The sequence below is a fragment of the Papilio xuthus genome, unplaced genomic scaffold (assembly GCF_000836235.2).
Source record: "Papilio xuthus unplaced genomic scaffold, Pxut_1.1 DF827542.1, whole genome shotgun sequence".
Classification (NCBI taxonomy): Eukaryota; Metazoa; Arthropoda; class Insecta; order Lepidoptera; family Papilionidae; genus Papilio; species Papilio xuthus.
The window spans coordinates 1,338,684-1,357,530 of record NW_013531107.1 but is presented as its reverse complement, the minus strand read 5'-3'; the positions used below and the strand labels follow the sequence as shown (position 1 = coordinate 1,357,530).

At 32.5% G+C, this 18,847-nt stretch overlaps 1 protein-coding gene across 6 annotated transcripts in view; it reads right to left on the bottom strand.

The window, feature by feature from the left end:
- Positions 1–471: 471 nt before the first annotated feature.
- The window catches only part of LOC106118952 (Inwardly rectifying potassium channel 1), a 32,671-nt gene continuing 14,295 nt past the window's right edge, over positions 472–18,847 (bottom strand). Inside the window, exons 1-8 of one of the 6 annotated variants that reach the window (XM_013313734.1) lie at positions 8,987–9,509; positions 6,081–6,525; positions 5,235–5,414; positions 3,952–4,141; positions 3,257–3,381; positions 2,578–2,683; positions 1,896–2,286; positions 472–1,267 (exon numbers count right to left, since the gene is read on the bottom strand). In XM_013313734.1, the coding sequence (XP_013169188.1) occupies positions 1,180–1,267; positions 1,896–2,286; positions 2,578–2,683; positions 3,257–3,381; positions 3,952–4,141; positions 5,235–5,414; positions 6,081–6,525; positions 8,987–9,096 (1,635 nt within the window). In that variant the 5' untranslated portion in view covers positions 9,097–9,509 and the 3' untranslated portion in view covers positions 472–1,179. Of the gene's footprint in view, positions 1,268–1,895; positions 2,287–2,577; positions 2,684–3,256; positions 3,382–3,951; positions 4,142–4,835; positions 5,025–5,234; positions 5,415–6,080; positions 6,526–8,986; positions 9,510–18,847 lie in introns of those variants that run through there. The other 5 variants (XM_013313733.1, XM_013313731.1, XM_013313729.1 and 2 more) reach the window with 5 other exon arrangements.

Sequence of the window (18,847 nt, the reverse complement as noted above, 5' to 3'; positions counted from 1 at the left end):
ATATTTCTTTAAATTACAAGAGATAAATTATGCTTTGTTTGAGTTTTTTCTGAATTTCAATCGTTTTAATTTTAAATACGAACATGGTAACACTGTAATTTTACAGTCCGATATAAAATAAACACTAAATATCCCAGGATGTTATACTTATTTTATTAATAAATAAATTGTCTAACACAATATCTCGTTTTTAATTGTTTTTTTTTGTAATAAAATTGTTTTTAACACAAAAATACATTTATACTTTCTAGATAAAAAGAAGCTTTTTTCACTAAAAATTTAAGACTATTTATTGGTATTAGATACATTTATATAATTTCTATTTGGCACAAGCTCGTAATGTTTATCTTAAAATACTGCAAAATACCAGTCTCAAGCACAGAGTATGCTAAAAATGTAAGTACGCCTCGCCGTATTTTAATAATTTTTATTATCTAAATAAAATATAGACCAACAACGTTATCTGACTCGATGGGGATAAGCTGAACTAAATTATGATAGCGCACTAGCGCCCTCTTCTTAATGTTATAAAAGTTTCACAGGGTAACTTTTCGTATTAACTCATGTCATGTTTTTTTCTTGTATGTGATTATTTATGGCCATGTTTTTTTTAACAGAACAAATCGCGATTGCAGCGCCTCTCACCAGGTCAGTATCCTTGTTTGACTATAGCTTATGAATCTGTATGGGAAGAAATTTTGACAGTTGCTTTTTAAAAAGTGTTTTAGTTAACAACGTTGTTATTTTAAATTAGTAAAATATTATTGAATCATGTGACAAAAGTTTTAATGACCATGATATTGGTAAGTTTTTAGACTTTATTCTTAATAATTAATAAAGTAGACGAAGTTTTTGATATTTTTTGTTTACTAATAATTTTAACAAATATGCTTGTTTGGTCATCATGGTTTCTTCCCATACATTTTTATTTCGTGCTTAATTTATGTTTAGTTGAAATTATATAGATTTAAATACAATTATATTATCCAAACGAAGACCATTATTACGAGTACATGAGTTTCTAATAACATTTGAAATTGAATATTAATCTGAATTGTTCTAGTGTAACATTTATTTATGCGTATGTTGATTTATAGCATTGTTTATAATTTTGAGGTTATGTGGGTTGTATTGAGTGGGTAGTAGTTACTAGCTAGTGATGCATGGATCTGGAATACTTCAAGCCGGCTCTGGAGCTGGTGACGTCACCAATATTGGTATCGGATGAACTGGAATCTTCTCTACTATGTGATTGTCACTTGGAGATCTGAAAAAGAAACATTTTAGGATGATATTTATTTAATTGCTTTAATATATTATTAACTGTAACAGTCAGATTTTAAAACGTGGAATTTTGAATACTTTCTAATAATAGTTATTAAAATTAGAACAGTAATTATAATAAAAAATAAGTACTTATAATGTATATGTAGTAGAAATAGTGATTTAAGGGAATGTACAAGAAGCGAGAGAGGTGTGTCAGGACCCCAAATGGAGTTGCGTGGTCTCTGCTTACCCCTCTGGGTTATAGGCCTCATGCCTATTGTCGTTGTTATTATGCATTATTGTGCTTCGTCGGAATAATTTACGAATAATACTTCATAATCGGCAACCTTCACGGATGCAATTTAACGCTTAAAACAATTGGCAATGGTTAATAATCCATGAAATATCTTAAACTCTTTGTACCATACTAATTTTAATTCAAAAAATAAAAAATAAATGTATATTTCCCAGATAGTACTTCATACTCGTAGACTTACGATAAATAAAATTTTACTATATCGATCTTTATTTCAAGATACTTTATCTGTTTGGACACTATTCTCTTCTGTGTGTTCGTTACAACTGGCATTGAACAGGTTACTCATATTATTCGATAAAAGAAAACTTACTTTTTAATTTTGTGGTCCTTCTCCGGGCCGTGATGTCCGACACCGTTGGGCGTGAGTCCATGCGCACGTTTCATGCTGGCATGGCTGTGACAGCGCTGTATATGACCATCTTTCGTTTGTACATTATCAGCTTTAATTTCTATATTCATTCCTATCATAGAGGGGTTTTTAGGCAATGGTACTTGACCGTTTTCGACAACTAAGTGACTATGGTTCTTCAGTTTCTCGTTGACGTGCTGCACGAAGTTGTTCTGTGCCATCAGTCTGTTCTCTCTGACTCTTGCTTCTGGGATTTTGATTTCAATGTGCTCGTCCAGAGATATGGAATCGACAGAACTCAGATCCAGTGTGTCGTTGGAAAAGGTCTTTGGTATTGTTCCTAGCATACGATCTGAAAACACAAGTTAATGGCACGTTAGTTTATTTGTAAAGGTTATTTTAGAAACCACAATACAAAAATTAAGTAGGAAATCAAAAAGATACAAAACTCCATGATAACCTAATCTTGTGAAATTTTTTGGAAAAATTGGTTCTGGAGATACCTTCGAACAAACATCCATCCATCCAAACATTCGGATTTATAATATTATAGTATGATAATAAGTAAAGTGGAAAAATGTAACTTTTACCAAAGCCAAAACCATCGCCTTATATGTTTTGGTTTCAAGCAGTATAAACATACCTAATTTCTGAGAAGTGGAAACAGTAGCCCGGAGTTCATCCAACTGTTTTGCGGAACATAGTGGCGTGTCAACTTCGTATGTGTTATTGAAGCGAGTGTAATCCACCTGGAAATATGTATAAGCTTTACGTTTAGGTTAAGTAAGGAATAAACGAATGATAACAGAAGACTTGAGTGTTCATTACAGGTAATTGACCAGTAAGAGGTAAATACAAAAAATATCTGAATGGGATTAAAACGATTGGTAATTTTTTTTATAAGGAAAAAGGAACTTATTTCCTCATAGCACTACACGTATGAAATTCGCAGAATATGTACCTGTATACCTAACCATAAGAAAAAATAACGAAGATTAATTGTTTGAAGTCAACAGGTTTATTTTTACGTCGCGAACATTGTTGGAATAAAAGGTTTTTACATACAATACCACATAAACGTTATGTTCAAGTCGTTTTTGAGATAATTTCTCGGAAATTTTTCTCTTAAAGGAAAACTTTCTTATTGTTAGGAAGATATTCCGACACTGTGCGGTGTATAGGCGCAACACTAGTCTTATAAAAATATCAACATTTATGGCCCCTCACTATTCATTCTGACACTAGCGGCAACGAAAGCGCGCCATTCGCTCTAAATGATTCTAACTAATAATGTCTAAAATTATAAACAAAATAAATCTAACCTCGTACTCTCCAGTATCTTTTCTGAATGACACCATTGTTTCAAAACGATGTCCCCATAGAATTTCAGATGGTAGGAAACTGCTGCGTGCTTGAGTCGTCATACCTGTTGACTCGATCACACCCTCTGAAAATAATACGGTCAATATGTTATTATTATAATATAACAAAGCAACTATTGTTCCACCTCAGATTGTCAGTTACAGAATTATTAAATTCCAATTGTAAGCGTTTGACCAAAAGATATTATAAACGGTATTTATAAGTCGTTTTGTTATGTCTAATGTTAACATTAAAAATGTTTTATCTAAACTAGTTTACTAGCATTTTACTTATAGTTTGTTGACATAATTAATATGTTATAGAAATCTGACAAGCACATAAATAGTTTTGACATATGCATATTCTAAAGCAAGTTTTAGGGCAAACGACCAAAACATAAGAGGAGAAGTGCCAACAGAACGTAGTATTGAAACAACGCTTTGCGTATATTAATAGGTTTTACGTGGAATAGAATTTGTTCTAAAAAAGGAGTGTAGGAAATTTATTATGGAACATTGTAAAAGGTTGACTGCTGCTGTTACACGGGATATTTGGTAGCCGAAAAATCTGGTCATGTCGCAGAAAATAGTATGTGTTTGTATGTTTCGTAGGAACCTACGGGAAAAACGACACTGATTTTTTTCCGATACCTTACCTAACATAACAACTATCTCGAATCTTTCTCTCAGCATGTCAGAAGCGGAAAGGTTGTAAAGAGGTGATTTCTCATTGATTTTGTGCACTATGGTCATCGGCCAGATGAACATCAATCTGTCTTCTTCACCGTCCGCACCGACCTTCAACTCTTGCTGGTAGAATGGCAATACTTCCCCTTCTCTTGTCATCTGTTGATGTAATTTATTTTTTATAGATAACTACAAATGAGAATGAAATTATAAATAAAGAGACTATTAGGATATTACCACAATCACAACATGATTTTTAAATATTAAAAAAAGCGTTGAAAGAAATAAAATTATAATGCATTATGTAAGCATGGTATATGGACGAATAATTTTCGGCTCAAGGTCGAAGTTTGTAAAATGTGAATAATCAAAATTCAAAGCAAAATATACATTCTAGAAGTTTAGATTGATATTTGCAATATTTCGCAATATATTAGTCATAAGTTGCTTGAACGTTGATTATTTTTTTTTTACATAAAACTCAAGGTTAATTGTGTTTTTAATTTGAATAAATGTGAATGAGGCATGCGTAAAAGATGCAGTAAATTCCAGAAAGCAAAACAAACAGCGCAAATGAAAACATCAATTAAAATGTCGTTAGTATCACACATATTATATTTCAAAAGATATTTAAATTCTAATGTACTTTTTCTACTCAAGTTAAGTTAGATCATTGTTAGCGAGGCAATGCAAAAAACAAGACATGATGCATGCACAGATAATTTGCAGCTTATCCATAGAGGGGTCTTTATAAAGTAACATAACATCACGACAGATAAAATAAACAAATAAACATAACATTGCATTCGCAACAACATGACATTGACGGTAAAATAAAAATCTAGAAACGCACTATGGGTACCTTTTTCCGAATAATCTGGGCGCGGACGTGCGCTTCGAGGATATGCGATTTTCGTATATCTCCCACTCGGAATAGAAGGCAAAACTCCCCGTCTCTTAGACATATCACCGCGTTCCTCGAGAACAGTAGGGTTGTATTTCGTTTTTTGGCCCTCGCCAGCTTCGCGAATATAAGACCCACCTATGGACAAGAGAAAAAGAAAATGATTCTACGTTTGTAAGATTCAAACCGGGGATCGAAACTTGAGTTTTTAATTTCAAAGGTCGATGCCCCCTACATTATGATGTGCCATGAATCTAAGTTCACCTAATCCGGTTAGATGCAGATTAAAAGCGTGCTGACTGAAATCCCCAATCACTAACCAGTCTCCGCTTTGTTGTAATAATATACCTTGCGGCGTATAATTTGTGCTCTTATATGCGCTTCGACAATATGTGATTTTCTCATGTCCCCGACTCGGAACATCAGGCACAGTTGTCCTTCTCGTAGGCATATCACTGCATTTCTGGAGTAAAGTAAGGTTTGGGCGCGTTTCTTTGGTCTAGATAGCTTTGCGAAAACTATTCCCACCTAAAATTAGAATCATTCGTAGAACACCGCTTTTGTTTCATATGAAACAGCTGGACGGAGCCGCTCGTATTGACCCAATTAGAATTTCGAAACATTTATCCATCGGAAACGTGCATCACTTACAAAACTCTACATTCAATATAAATTAACGTGCTTTAGTATTCGTTATCCATCTCATGGTAAATGTAATTAAAGCGACCAGGTGACGTCTTTTTCGTAATGGTTTTAAAAGACCATCTGGATCATAGTCTGATACGTTAATACTTTTGGATGATGTCCAAATTTATTTTGATATTAAATTAATGTATTGGCGCCGAAGCAGGAAGATTTCTCTGGCGAAATTCAATAACCCTTTAAACTAACAATGATATATAATAATATGGTTTGATTTTCAAAGTATTTCTAATCATCATATTTCGTTTGCCAGAATACAGTGAGCTTATTGATTAGAATATACATAGATTACTTCAAACTGTCGATCAACGTAGATGACTTCAAAGAGATTATATATTTACGTAAAATTTAGCCATACACTGTGAGAGCCATGATCAATTAAAATAATTTGAACATTAACAGTACCAACTTCAGCGCCCAAATAAAAAAAGGTAGATTTATATTCTTATACAAACTAAATCCAATAAAATAATATACAAAAGACAATCTTACCATAAAAGCTTGAATGAATACTCCGACGATACTTTGTAAGCACATAACGAAGATAGCTTCGGGGCACTCTTCATTGGTGGTTCTGGAGCCGTAGCCGATGGTGTGCTGAGTTTCGACGGAGAAGAGGAAACAGCCGGTGAATGAGTTGACATTGTTGAGGCAGGGAATGAATTCTGAAGTACTGTTTGGGGTCGGGGGGTTCAGGTCCCCGTGGGTGAAGATGATAAGCCACCAGATAAGCGCGAACAGCAGCCAGGAGAGGATGAAGGAGAGCGCGAAGACGAGCAGCGTCCAGCGCCACTGGGCGTCGACGAGCGTCGTGAAGATGTCCTGAAGGTATCGGCGCCTGCGCTTGGCCACGTTCCATTGCACGACGTTGCAGTCGCCGTGCTTGAAAATGACGCGTTTCCTGACGCGTCTTGCTGCGTAGCGGGCTTGACGGTATCTGCAAATATAATTAAGATCATTATTATTATATTTTTGTATTATATTATCTCTTTTTTATTTTAATGACTAATAGATTTTGTTTTGTGTATCCTCGTAACTCTTAACTATTAAAATGGAATACATAGAAACGTTATATATTAAATGTCAAAATAAGCTTTTGTTCGCCATGGTTAACGTTTTGGTCTTCTTTCTTGAGGCGCCTCTCCGAATAACGAAGGTTGGCGATCAGTTCTCCATATAATGAAACGTTATGCGATGAGATGGTATCGTTCTTTGACCTAACATTTGTAAATGGAGTTTGTGTTCAGTCGAAATCGCTTATTCGGACGTTGATCTGTAACGCAATCTCTGATTGCAATAACGAAAAGTTTATTAAGTGTCGTTTATTAAAAATTATTCTCATTGAGTACCTACGTAGATTTATTTATATTTTTTAAACAATTTACAAGGGCGACGATACTATCTATTAAGTGTTAACGTATCATTTCAATCTACTATTGAAGACACCAATATCATACGTCTACCTCCGTATTAGTAGATATTTAACTTCTTGTTATAAAATGGAGCTAGTTTATCATATCAATTTTTTTTTATCTTTGTGAGATCAAAATAACTTGAAATCAAAATAACTAGTAAACTCAAATTTAAAAAAATATAAATTTTTACCCTTTCTTAATTACTAATGGCATTATTGTACAGTTTATTAACGAACACTATAACATTAAAAACTACTTCGAAAATTTTTAGCACTGCAAAAATTATGTAAATAAATAAGAGTTGTTAATGATAAAACAAATACAATTTCGATGAAGTAAATAAAAGGTATTTGCTTGTAAAGCTTTTACGAATAACTTGCGAGTGAATTCCATTAGTTTGTGTTTGCGTTTGTAATCTCGTCACTCAAGTCTCAAGGACAATCATCAATTAATTTAACTGCGTTTTATCTGTGTATGTGATACAGTGTTTTATATTGATTAGATAAGTTATACGAGTCCATTAAATTAATGGAAGCTTTTGCGAGAAAGCTTTGTGTCAATAAAAATAAATGTTAATACAAGTTTTTAGTCTGCACGGTTCAATTCTGACTTTAAGTATTGCCTAATGGTAAAATCGAACTGCGTAAAGGAAACTTAATATTTGCAAGCCTGATAAACTTTTGGTTCCCCAATATCTGTGAAATCGAGTGCTCAAATATTTAAAAAAATTGTATGCCAATCTTGTGTGAAACTTTATATCTTATCAATATTCTAAATGCGAATGTTTAGATAGATGACTGGATGTTTGAAGCTATCTCTAGCACGATTTTATGGATCTCGCTAAAATTTGGCATAGATGTAGAACATAGTCCGGAAGAACACACTTTTTTTCTTAATTCCACGCGGACGGAGTCACGGGATACAGCTAGCATGAGAATAATTCAACAAATTTTAATAAACGACGTAATAACACGATTTTAACTGGCAATATCAGGTTTTAAGAGCCGTTTCACTGATAGGTTTCACTTTTCCTTTCCCTCTCTCGCTATGAACTTTACTAGGGATTCCCCTTTATTAAAAAAAACCGTAGCGTCCTTGAGAATAAATACAACAAATTCTTTGTCTTTCTGATTACCTCAGCCGAATAGTATTAAGTATCTTTATGAGTTTATTATGTATGTCCTCTGTTTAATTAAAATTAAGAAAAAAATCTTTGTCAAATACTGTGGTCTTAACACGCATTGCACGTTCAATGTGCAATTACACATAAATTGTTTATTATTTATTATTTTTGTTTATATTGTAGTCACCTGTCGTAAAAGAATTCGATAACAAACATGGTGTAGTTGTAATGGTATTAAATGTTAGTCATCTCTCGGGTATTTATTTGTTTTACAAATCTTATGAAAATAATTGAACGAATGATGACTGAAGTAAATATGTAAATATTAAGTACATGAGATAAAGAACTAACTTCACTAGAGCTGGCGTAGCGACTTATAGCAGTCCTTGGGCTACGACAATCAATTTCTACGGTCCTCAATTAAACGCCTATTTAGAAAATGTTTTTTGTTAGTAGTCCCATTTTAAAGTAAAATAGGTACCTTTGATTGCCGTTGCTTTATGTTGTTAATAGCATACATATTATTCATACTCTACGCGCATTAAACTACACTAGAGTTAACGTACGAATAAATTATTTAAAGTTTATTACAGTGACGTCATAGAATGTCGCGTGTGACGGGATGTCCAGTGGAAAGACGTCATCAACCGCCTCTCTCATGTTCTCTTTGTGAACGCTGGAAATAGCTTTATATAAAAATGTATCTATTCTTTTTTCTTATACTACTTTTTCAATAGCGTTCATGAGTCAGACGCTATACTATTATTGTAAGAGACCTTCAATATTTCGTCAACGGTGCAACGAATAAATTCTTTTAAAACGTTCGTAATAGCTTTATACGTTTTATAATATCGACTTACTTTTGTAGTTCCTCTCTCCACGCGGATTCCGATGAGTTTATTGGCTTCCCTGTCATAAACATGGATACTTGGCTGATACATCTTTTAAGTCCAGACATTGTACTAAGCATTAATACCACCGGTTTAGCAATTGTGTCCGCGATCGTTCGACACTAGTCACTTCACGGTTCAGAGATCAGTCCTTCACTGTCAACTGCTGCTCAAACTAGCACTTTTATGCAAAATATAGACTTATATTCATAAAAAAATAAAATTCCTAATATACTTCGCGTAAAAGTTAGAAAATTGTCTCCGCTCTATCTTTAAGTAAGACATTAATTAAACATTCACTGAAAACTTCTTTAATATCAAACAGTAGCACCACAAACTTCCTCATCGTCTTCACCAACAACATACTGAAAAGGAGAGGCACAAACTTGAACTAAATAAAAATTGCGTCTCAATTTATTTTTTGTTATCATTCAATTAAATTGTCACTAGTACTGAATGTGAAGAGAATTGGAGCGATACTGAAACGGGCGGATGTTTAACGGAGCAGATGCGAAGATGTTCACAAACAAACACTACAGAGGCGTCTCGTGCCAACCTCGACGCAGACAGTGGCGCCGCGACGCCACCACACTCGATTACACTATTTTCCGATTATTTTCTCACACACTGCACTGTTTACATATAAAAAGAGCAATTATGTTTCTTTCACCTTTCTTTTTCTACAACAAATTATTTTAATATTGGCAGCAAATAAATTCCTTAAACAGTTCCACTTAATTTAAAAGAAGCTATTACGAAGCTTTTCGTTAAGAAAAATACTATGTGGCCAATATTAAAAGAAAAATTTCGTCTGCTACTGTTGGTAAAGAGTTTATGTTTTAAAATAAAGACTAAAGTAAAACTGGAAATGTCTTGCATGTAAAAGAAAATCTAAATATAATTAAATTACTGTAAAGACTGGTTGTTACTGGTGATATCATCGTATGGCTAGATCACATTTCATTCTTTCTCTATTTATTATATATTAATTATGTATAAATGAAATGGCGTCTTCATTTCACGGCCAATATCATTTGCACTTTAAACGGCACGAGTAGTTTAATAATGGACGATCAAAACATTTTAGCGTATTAATTTTTTTTAAATATGTAGACATTATTCATGTCTCTTCATATTTTTCTGATCTATGTCTATGTCATAATATTGTTAGACTTATAATTTCACATCTGTCGTCCGCGACACCGTCCGTGCGGGTTTAGAAAAAATATTTTGTAGCATGTGTTCTTCCAGACTATGTTCTACATCTATGCCAAATTTCGGCGATATCCAGGCAGTCGTTCTGGAGATATGTTATAACAAACATCCATCCCTCTATAAATCCAAACATTCGCATTTATAATATTAGTAAAATTAGAAGGTTGATTAAATCAAATCTTACCTTGTGTGTTATGAGTGGTCTAGTAAAAAATTGCTTTAATAGTAAAAATATAGAATTTATTTCATTAGGCACCAGGAAAACAGTAATTTGTCCTTTTAGAATTTGTATTCACTGCATCGACGGGCAATAGTCTAATGTCGTTTAACGTGCTTAACCCCTATTTCATTAGAATATAAATAAGTTAATAACCTACAATAAAAGTTAATTAAAATATTATAGACTAGATGTTTATGTCTGGTGTTGGCTGGTTACATTTCTATAAATATTAACAATGCCACAAGATTTTTTTAAACAAAAAAAAGAAACATTTCATTTTTTTCTAATAAATCATAAATATAAGGCAATTAGTTTTATCAAGAATTTGTTATAGTTTTTAACGTTTTTTATCGCTTACAATAAAACGTGACCGAGTTACGTCGATTAATTCCAGGCATTCGCTATCGCCATTTGTATTGACCGCACGTAAACAATTGCTTAACGCGAACTCAAAACGTACCGATAACTGAACTTAAGTCACGTGATGTATGCCCAAACATAATACTGTACCTTTAACGTCCTTCTAAGTATCGATTCACTTAAATTAACTAAACATTTAAAACAATTTCAACTAAATATAAAGTATTATAGAAAAAATATGGGAGCTATAGGCAATTACCACTAAATTTGATCCCATTTACAATATATCCAACAGTTTAATTGCCGCGTTCAAAAATTGCTTTTTTTCATTATTTCATTTATAACAGGCCCGTAAAAGTTTATCTATAGTCAAAGTAACTTAAGTAACATTCGAATTTAGACAGAAAAGGACAGGCAAATTTTAATTCTCAAAGCTATTTTTTGTTTGAAATGATTAATTCTCTCTACAAGCACTTTAAAATATGTACAAAAAGGTTAATGACAAGGAGGTATATATTCACGACCTTGCCGAAAACTCGTGTTGGATCATTACCCGAAACTCCAGACACTCGAAATGTCTTTGATTGGTGTTGAAATAAAACAGGTGGAATTCCCCCTCGCACCTCACCCCTCTCAGCGACGCCAAATCTCTTTTTTTTCGGCCAATGGCAGAAGAGATTCTAGAGCTTGCCAGTTTTGTTTGCCAAACTCGCAACAACTATATATATTATTCAAATCTATGTTTATCTTGTTATTATATTATTTTGTATATGTGATTACGATTAATAATTTTAAATTGTATTTAAATATATTAGTAATCGTATGATTTTAACCGCTTTTATCCTACGTGAAAACCCATTTTTCCGCAATTACATTCACTGATATGTGTATTGGTTAGGCATGAATTACACACACAATTAAATATAAATATGACGTTTAATACTTAACGTATTTTGAATACTTATTTGCTAAATTAGCCACGTTAGCCACCATAATGACTGTGTTAAATTATACGAACAATATTGTTGGTATTTTTCTTTTAGAATTTGATATCGGATTATACGCAGTATTTTTATGATCAACTAAAAAAAATGGTAAACAATAGGAATAGTGCTGCGAAGAAAATAAAAAAATTATAAAAACATTAAATCTCAAGGTTGTAAAATTTTAATTTTTTTTTTAATTCAGACGCTGTGTTTAAAATGAAGTTTACTTAGTTAGGCTACATAATGTGCTTTTATAAGTTAAACCAAAACTTAACAACCTAGCACTACAGACAACAAAATTATTGTGTCTTTATTTTTACGTTGTTAGCGAACTTCAATCAAAAAATCAAGTTATCCTACTTCTTTGTAAACATACAACAATCACAAATATATTTACAACGATTAGTAAACAAAGGAATTTTTAACATCGCAATACATTTAGATGATTGAATACATCAAATCGTCTCGTAAACAATGTTCGCTAATAAACGTGAAACATAAAATTGTTTAAATGATGCGTTCTCGTTTTGTTTGACTTTTATTTCAAATACAATCATCGATAATTCATTCTATAATAGTTTAACACTTTGTTTTAGATACCGATCGATTGAAAATCTATGTAGAACATTTAAGTTGATTGAAATATGCCTCTTTTCTTAGAAAACTTTCCAAACAAATTGTTAAGAGAAAATATTTTTAAGAGTAAGACTCTATCTATTTTTATTGTAATCTCCGCAGAGTTCGTCTTATCTATATCAAATTAAAGTGTACGATATAGTTAAAAACCACTAATTACTAAAAATAGGTAATGGTCTATTGAAATAGTCTATTTATGCCATCATAAACGTTGCTTCTTGAAGTTTTTAATGACGATATAAACCTACTGATGTAAGATTTATTGTCACGCTTTGAAGTATTATATTTGAGTTTTCTTTTACGTTAAATGAATGCTACTCTTTTAACCACAAAAAGTATTAAGCACGAATTACCATTAATCCCGAGTTAATTGGAGACAATTGGAAATGAATAAGGTGGGCTAACATAACAACGGTGCAGATAAAGTTATTTTTAAACAGTGTTTAAGAATAAGTGTCCTTTTGTCAACAAACAAACTGGTCGTTCAAGATTACAGCAGTCCATTGACATTTCATCGCTTTGATAAATAAATCAATGCAAGCTCTTACATTTTAATGTAGAAATTACCATTGAAGACATTTGATTCTATGACTTCATATTATTGAGTCAAGAATAATGCATCCCATCTCTTTGGTAATCAAGGAGTTTGCGTTGCCAAAGAGGTAGTATACTGGCCACTAAGACTTTTCCTTTTATTTAAAAAGATATGGGAAAATATATTAAGATAATCGCGTGGGAAGTAAAAAGGGGACCAACGAAATGTAGTCGCGAATAGAGTAACTATTTTAACAAGGAAATAAATGCATTTTGGGTGCCGTGCTGATGTTTTCAGTCTATACACATAGGACTGAGGCGAAGTGAAGTATCAACTGAATTAGACTCATCTTAAAATTTTAAAAAGATTTGTCTAATAGACATTTAATAGATTAATTTTTGTTCCAGAAGATTTTATTGATAAGTAGGAGAATATAACAGCTTATCCTTGCCTCTCTTAATCACTGTTAAATTATCAGGAATGTTTGTAACCCACCAAATTGAACTTTGAGTCTACACGGCGATAGTTCATTTGTTTATACGTAATAAAACGTTTTACCCTTGGTCTTTACATAATCGTTAGCACATTGTGTGGCTTTCGAGAATTGTTTAGACTTGTTCCTTCGTGCGTCAGGTGGTCGTGTTATAATAGAAATATTAATAGCATTGTTTTGTTTTGTAAATTATTAATACATGTCTAACATTAGTATGTACTGATTTCATCACGATCAAAATTAACTTCTATATTAATAAAATTTGTAAGTATACCTAGGTACACAGTACGTAGGTTATTCTGCCAACATAACTTTAATGTTTATTACAAAAATCAATTAATAATTAAATTATAGCAACATAAACATAATTTGAATAAATAAATGAATAAATGCGTGGTTATTTTTATAAAAAAAATTCGTGGACACTCGAAATTAATGGAAAAACTGAAGTCAGAAATATCCCGACATGACGGTTGACAATATTTACAAGAGAGTCGTCTGGCACTAGGATCAAACCAATTACTGTCAACGAATGATAAGGGAAGCGCTATATTTTTATCTCATCTACTAATAAGGAACAAAGTAATGTTTATTACTGTTTTGCTAACATCATAGACATTTTTTTAAGACGTCTATGTGTTAAAATTTTAAATCAAATATTTTTAAGGTTTCGATATGAACTTCTACATAAATCTTTTAATTAAGCAACTATGGCAACGTTTCTTTAATGCATAGATTTTACTACGTTGAAAAACAATTCTAACGTAGTAAGTTTAGAATTAAAACTATGTAGAGAATTGTAACAATATAATACATTTTAAATAAGCCTTCCTCAACAATAGATCGATATGTTTAAATTATTTCAATAGAGAATTTAAAACAAAGGAAATATAAATTTATGTTCACTATTCAAAGAATTTGTGTCGTATTTGAAGCCAATGATAAATATCAAAGTTTAAACCGGAGTGAACTTCGTTCTCAACGAAATAGAAGCTAACGTTGTTGCCAAGGCGCGCCATTTTGGTGACACGTGAGTCTGAAATAGCTACGCCACGGTATATCTAGCTATCAGATTCAATGTAATGTGAAACATTTTCATAGTCCAGTTTAAGTTTTGCTACTCCCTAACAGATGGCACTAATCACTACCATTCGTTAATCTGAAGTTAAGCATGATCCTAATGTAGCAATATTACTATAATTTTACATTTAGCTATACTAGAAGCCAAGAGGTCATTGATCTCAACAACGAAAAGAAAAAAGTCTAAATTAAAGGGTGCTATTAAATTTCATGCAATTAACACATAACTTATATATAAAATTCTCGTGTCACAATGTTAGTTACCATACTTCTCTGAAACTGTTTGACTTATTTTTATGAAATTTTTATTTAATGCCGCGCAGACGGAGTTGTGGGCGACAGCTAGTATGGTATAGAAATCCAATGGAAATTTTTGGATATTTGATGAGGTCTAAAACATCAACGGTTCTTTGAACTGGTTTCAATCTGAGTCACCGTTTAACCAATCGATTGCAATGACTTCGTGATAAATTCCAGTCCTAGACAAAAAAAACACTAACGGAAATATTAGACATATTGTTGACGTAATACAACAAAAAGTGGTGGGCGATGAAAAGGTTTTTGAACTGATAGAGCCTGTGAACGCTGATCAAAAATCCAAGGAAAAGATATTCTAGAAATCAATTTAAACTATATTGAACTGTTTTCTTGACCTGAATGTAATCATTAGAAAAACAAAGCCTTAATTGTTTCTATTGAGTCATTATCATTATTTATAATTTTCTCTGACTAACGCTGACTGACAACTTCAATCGATTGATAAACAACAAAATATTTTGTCAATCAATGAATGAATTTAATAACAGATCATGACCATGACTCAACTTGCATAATAATCGTAAACCTGTTATAACTTATGACATTAAAACAACTACGTTAAAAGAAACATTTATGACGCAATTTTAAAAAATAAACAAAATACGCATTGGACATATGCAAATCATTACTTACTAATATATGTTTTTGTTATTCATAAAGTCATCATAATCCTATTCTGACCTAAGTAAGGAAGTTTCAAATGGTTGCCTGAATACATGCATACACGAAAAACTTTACTCTGTTATCAATCTGTTAAAAACCGCATAAAGTTGTAATAGTAGAATGGACACGGAGGAATTAAATTCTGCGCACGTTGGTATCGTATTTTCATTTTTATACGACATGTACTTTTTATACAGGTCAATTAATTGTTAATCGTGATACAAGTATTAAAATGCTTTAGTTCCTTGAAATTAATATAATCAACTTTGTATTAAATCATAATATTTCTCATAACAACGATGACGTGTCGTGTTTATTCAGGTGACACAATAACGTCAGATGTTAAGATACATTGTCAGTATCTGAGACCTATTCACTAGGCCCTGCAAAAACATACCAGCTACTAGTTTAATATATACATATTGTACGTACGTTATCGTAAATTATTGTAATACTAGCTATCGTCCGCGACTCCGTCCGCATGAGTTATAAAAAATAATTACAAACCTATGTGTTCTTCAAGACTGGCATCGACTAAGATATTTACCGGGAACATCTAATCATGGTTTCTGCGTTTTGTCGATTAATTGAAAGTAATCGTAGCCTCAATTATATATGCAAAAGGCATAAAATCTTTGAAGTCAAGTGTTACGCATTGGAAATTTTAAATTTGAAGGAATAGTCTTACTAGCGCACCCAGGGTTCCTAAGTCAATAGTACTATGAGAAAACCATGTAAGGGCCAAACCAATAGTGGTCAAATACATAAATATATTTAGACATTATTAGTTAGAATTCAAGTCAAGTGTCAGAATTATTAGTGAAGGGACATAAACGTCGACATTTAATAAGGCTAATGTTGCGCTAAAACATCGGCACAGTATCGGATTTTCTTCCTAACAATATGTAGTAAATAATAGTGGTAATGTGCAAGAGTAGCCCAAAAATAGTATTCGCCAATAGGGTTTTTAAGTGATAACTTAAATTATTTAATAAAATAATTTTTTGCTTAAAATACATGTTGATTGTTGTCCTTTCTAAGAAAAGGGGTATTCTTAAAAAGGCCTATCTGCTATATTTCACCTGTGAAAGGTTTTACATCGTTTAATTCGACGAATTCTTTAATAAATGTTATTTTTAAAAAGAGGTTTTGTACGCTGGTAAACCCGCTTTGCCGGCGCCTGACGCGCCGAGCGTAAGACTTGATTATGTATACGGCCTACATATTTTCCTGTGGTATGAGGATGTTTGTTGAATAAAGTATTTATGAACATTTGTTTTTTCCGTTAATATATACGCTATTTCTAGTATTATAAATTCAAAATTGATCTGTAGCATAAAACCTTCTTTTTATAATAAGTTTTATTTAAGCTATTTTAATTTCTTCAAATGTTACTCTTCGTATGTCCCTTAGGTCTTAATTTAGGTTATAAGTTTTAGTGAACGTATTCTAGAAACGTGCTCTGGACTACACGAGGCATATGAGAAGTGCGATAAGGCATGGCAGGAAACATGGCGAGCTCCGAATAGTTCGATTGCAAATATAAGCGATACCACGCCGTCGCCCATTTAAAGTGTACAGTCGTGCACTAAAGTGTCTGTACAAATTTCGGTTATCAACTAGCTGTCGCCCACTACGTTTGCGCGGAATTAAAAAAGAATTTCATCGACATCCATACAGCCGATAAGAAGATATCTTCTCACAAACATCCATTCATTCATCCAAACATTCCCATTTATAATATTAGTAAAATAGACAGATAGACAATATAGGTACAAATAACTGAGCCTTTTTACAAAATCTTTAGTTTCACTGTCTTTAAAAACATAATACATTATAAGTTGCATAAAAATTTTACAAACCTAGTTAAGTTTTTAGTACGTTTACATTTATGTATAGGACTGTATTGCATTCGCTAATAAGCACATTGTTTTGCAGATCGTCAGTTGGTAGCGGTGCGAAGGAAGTGACCGGCCTCGACGGCCATTGGTACAGTCGTGCTTAGAATTCGCTCAAATTATATTTAACGGTCATTTTTTTGCTTACTTTCTACAGATAGCCGTTTGAAACCTAGTTAAGCAATACACTGTTATCTAATTTGTATATTTGACTATTTTGCAAGTTCTCTGTTGCATAATAAGTGAAATTAATAAAACAAAAATGTCGAAGTTTAGATGTTTTGTTTTTATCTTTCCTCCTTAAGATATATAGTGCTAAATACCGTCTAAAAACGTAAATTCGTCCCATGTTACTTGAGTTCTTTTTTCAAACATAATTTAACATATTAAATGCCAATTATACTTAAAATAAACTAAATACAAATTAATCTAACGGGTTCTTAGTTACAGTAACTTTAACTCGTAAATTATTTAAGTTATAGCTGTATTTTAAACAAATTCATAAATTTTGGTTTCCTTAAAGCGAATTTATGTAAAGTTTTATTGCGTTACTTTAAGACCCTACTAAACCGATTTGGAATTTAAACTTGGAAGTTATTCCAATAAATTTACAGAGCTTTGAACTTGTATTTTCGCATGAACGTAGCCAAGCCTAGCTATTATGTGGTTTTGTGCAAATGTTTCGGCGGTCAAAACGCACGGTGTTAAGAGCATTGTTTCGTTTCGGCAAACCTAGTCCGGCGTCGAGTTTCCTGTAAAACAACGAGATCCGTGATAAAATAAGGACGTCCGTTTCCTTTGGGCACTTTGCATGCGACGTGAAAGTCACAGGTAAATCTTTTTCATGGTTCATTATGTCATTTGTAGACGGAAGGACCTTTTAAATGTTTTAAAAATACTAATGACGACATTGAATTCTAACGTTTAGGATATTTAGTAGTAAATCTACTAGCTACTAGGGTGCTTAAGTTAAAATCTAGGAAATATTATGTATCCGTTTATATACATCATCTGGATTACTAGTGGTGTTATTAAAATAAAACGTAGTAAAAAAGAACGATGATACGAGAAGAAAGATATCACCACTTTTGAAAAATTATTTAGACGTTTTTGTTTCTAATTTTATATCTCAGTGAGGGGATGTTAGGTAATATTAAATTTAAAACGAATGAATCTATTGGCATGTACTTAATTGACGTATGCGTGAAACCTTACGTGTCAAATGATGTGGGCAATAAAGGAAACGATAAAGCCTACAAAGGCTGTAATTATACGAGAGAGGGTACAGCTATAAACGATACCGCAGCGAAGCCATGTGGGTGCCTTTGTTCTTGACCTCTACGTTTATATGAGAATTCTCTAGAGAAATTATTGACAGTCACGTCCAATCTCATGAATATGCTCGATTGTAATTTAAATGGGTTGTG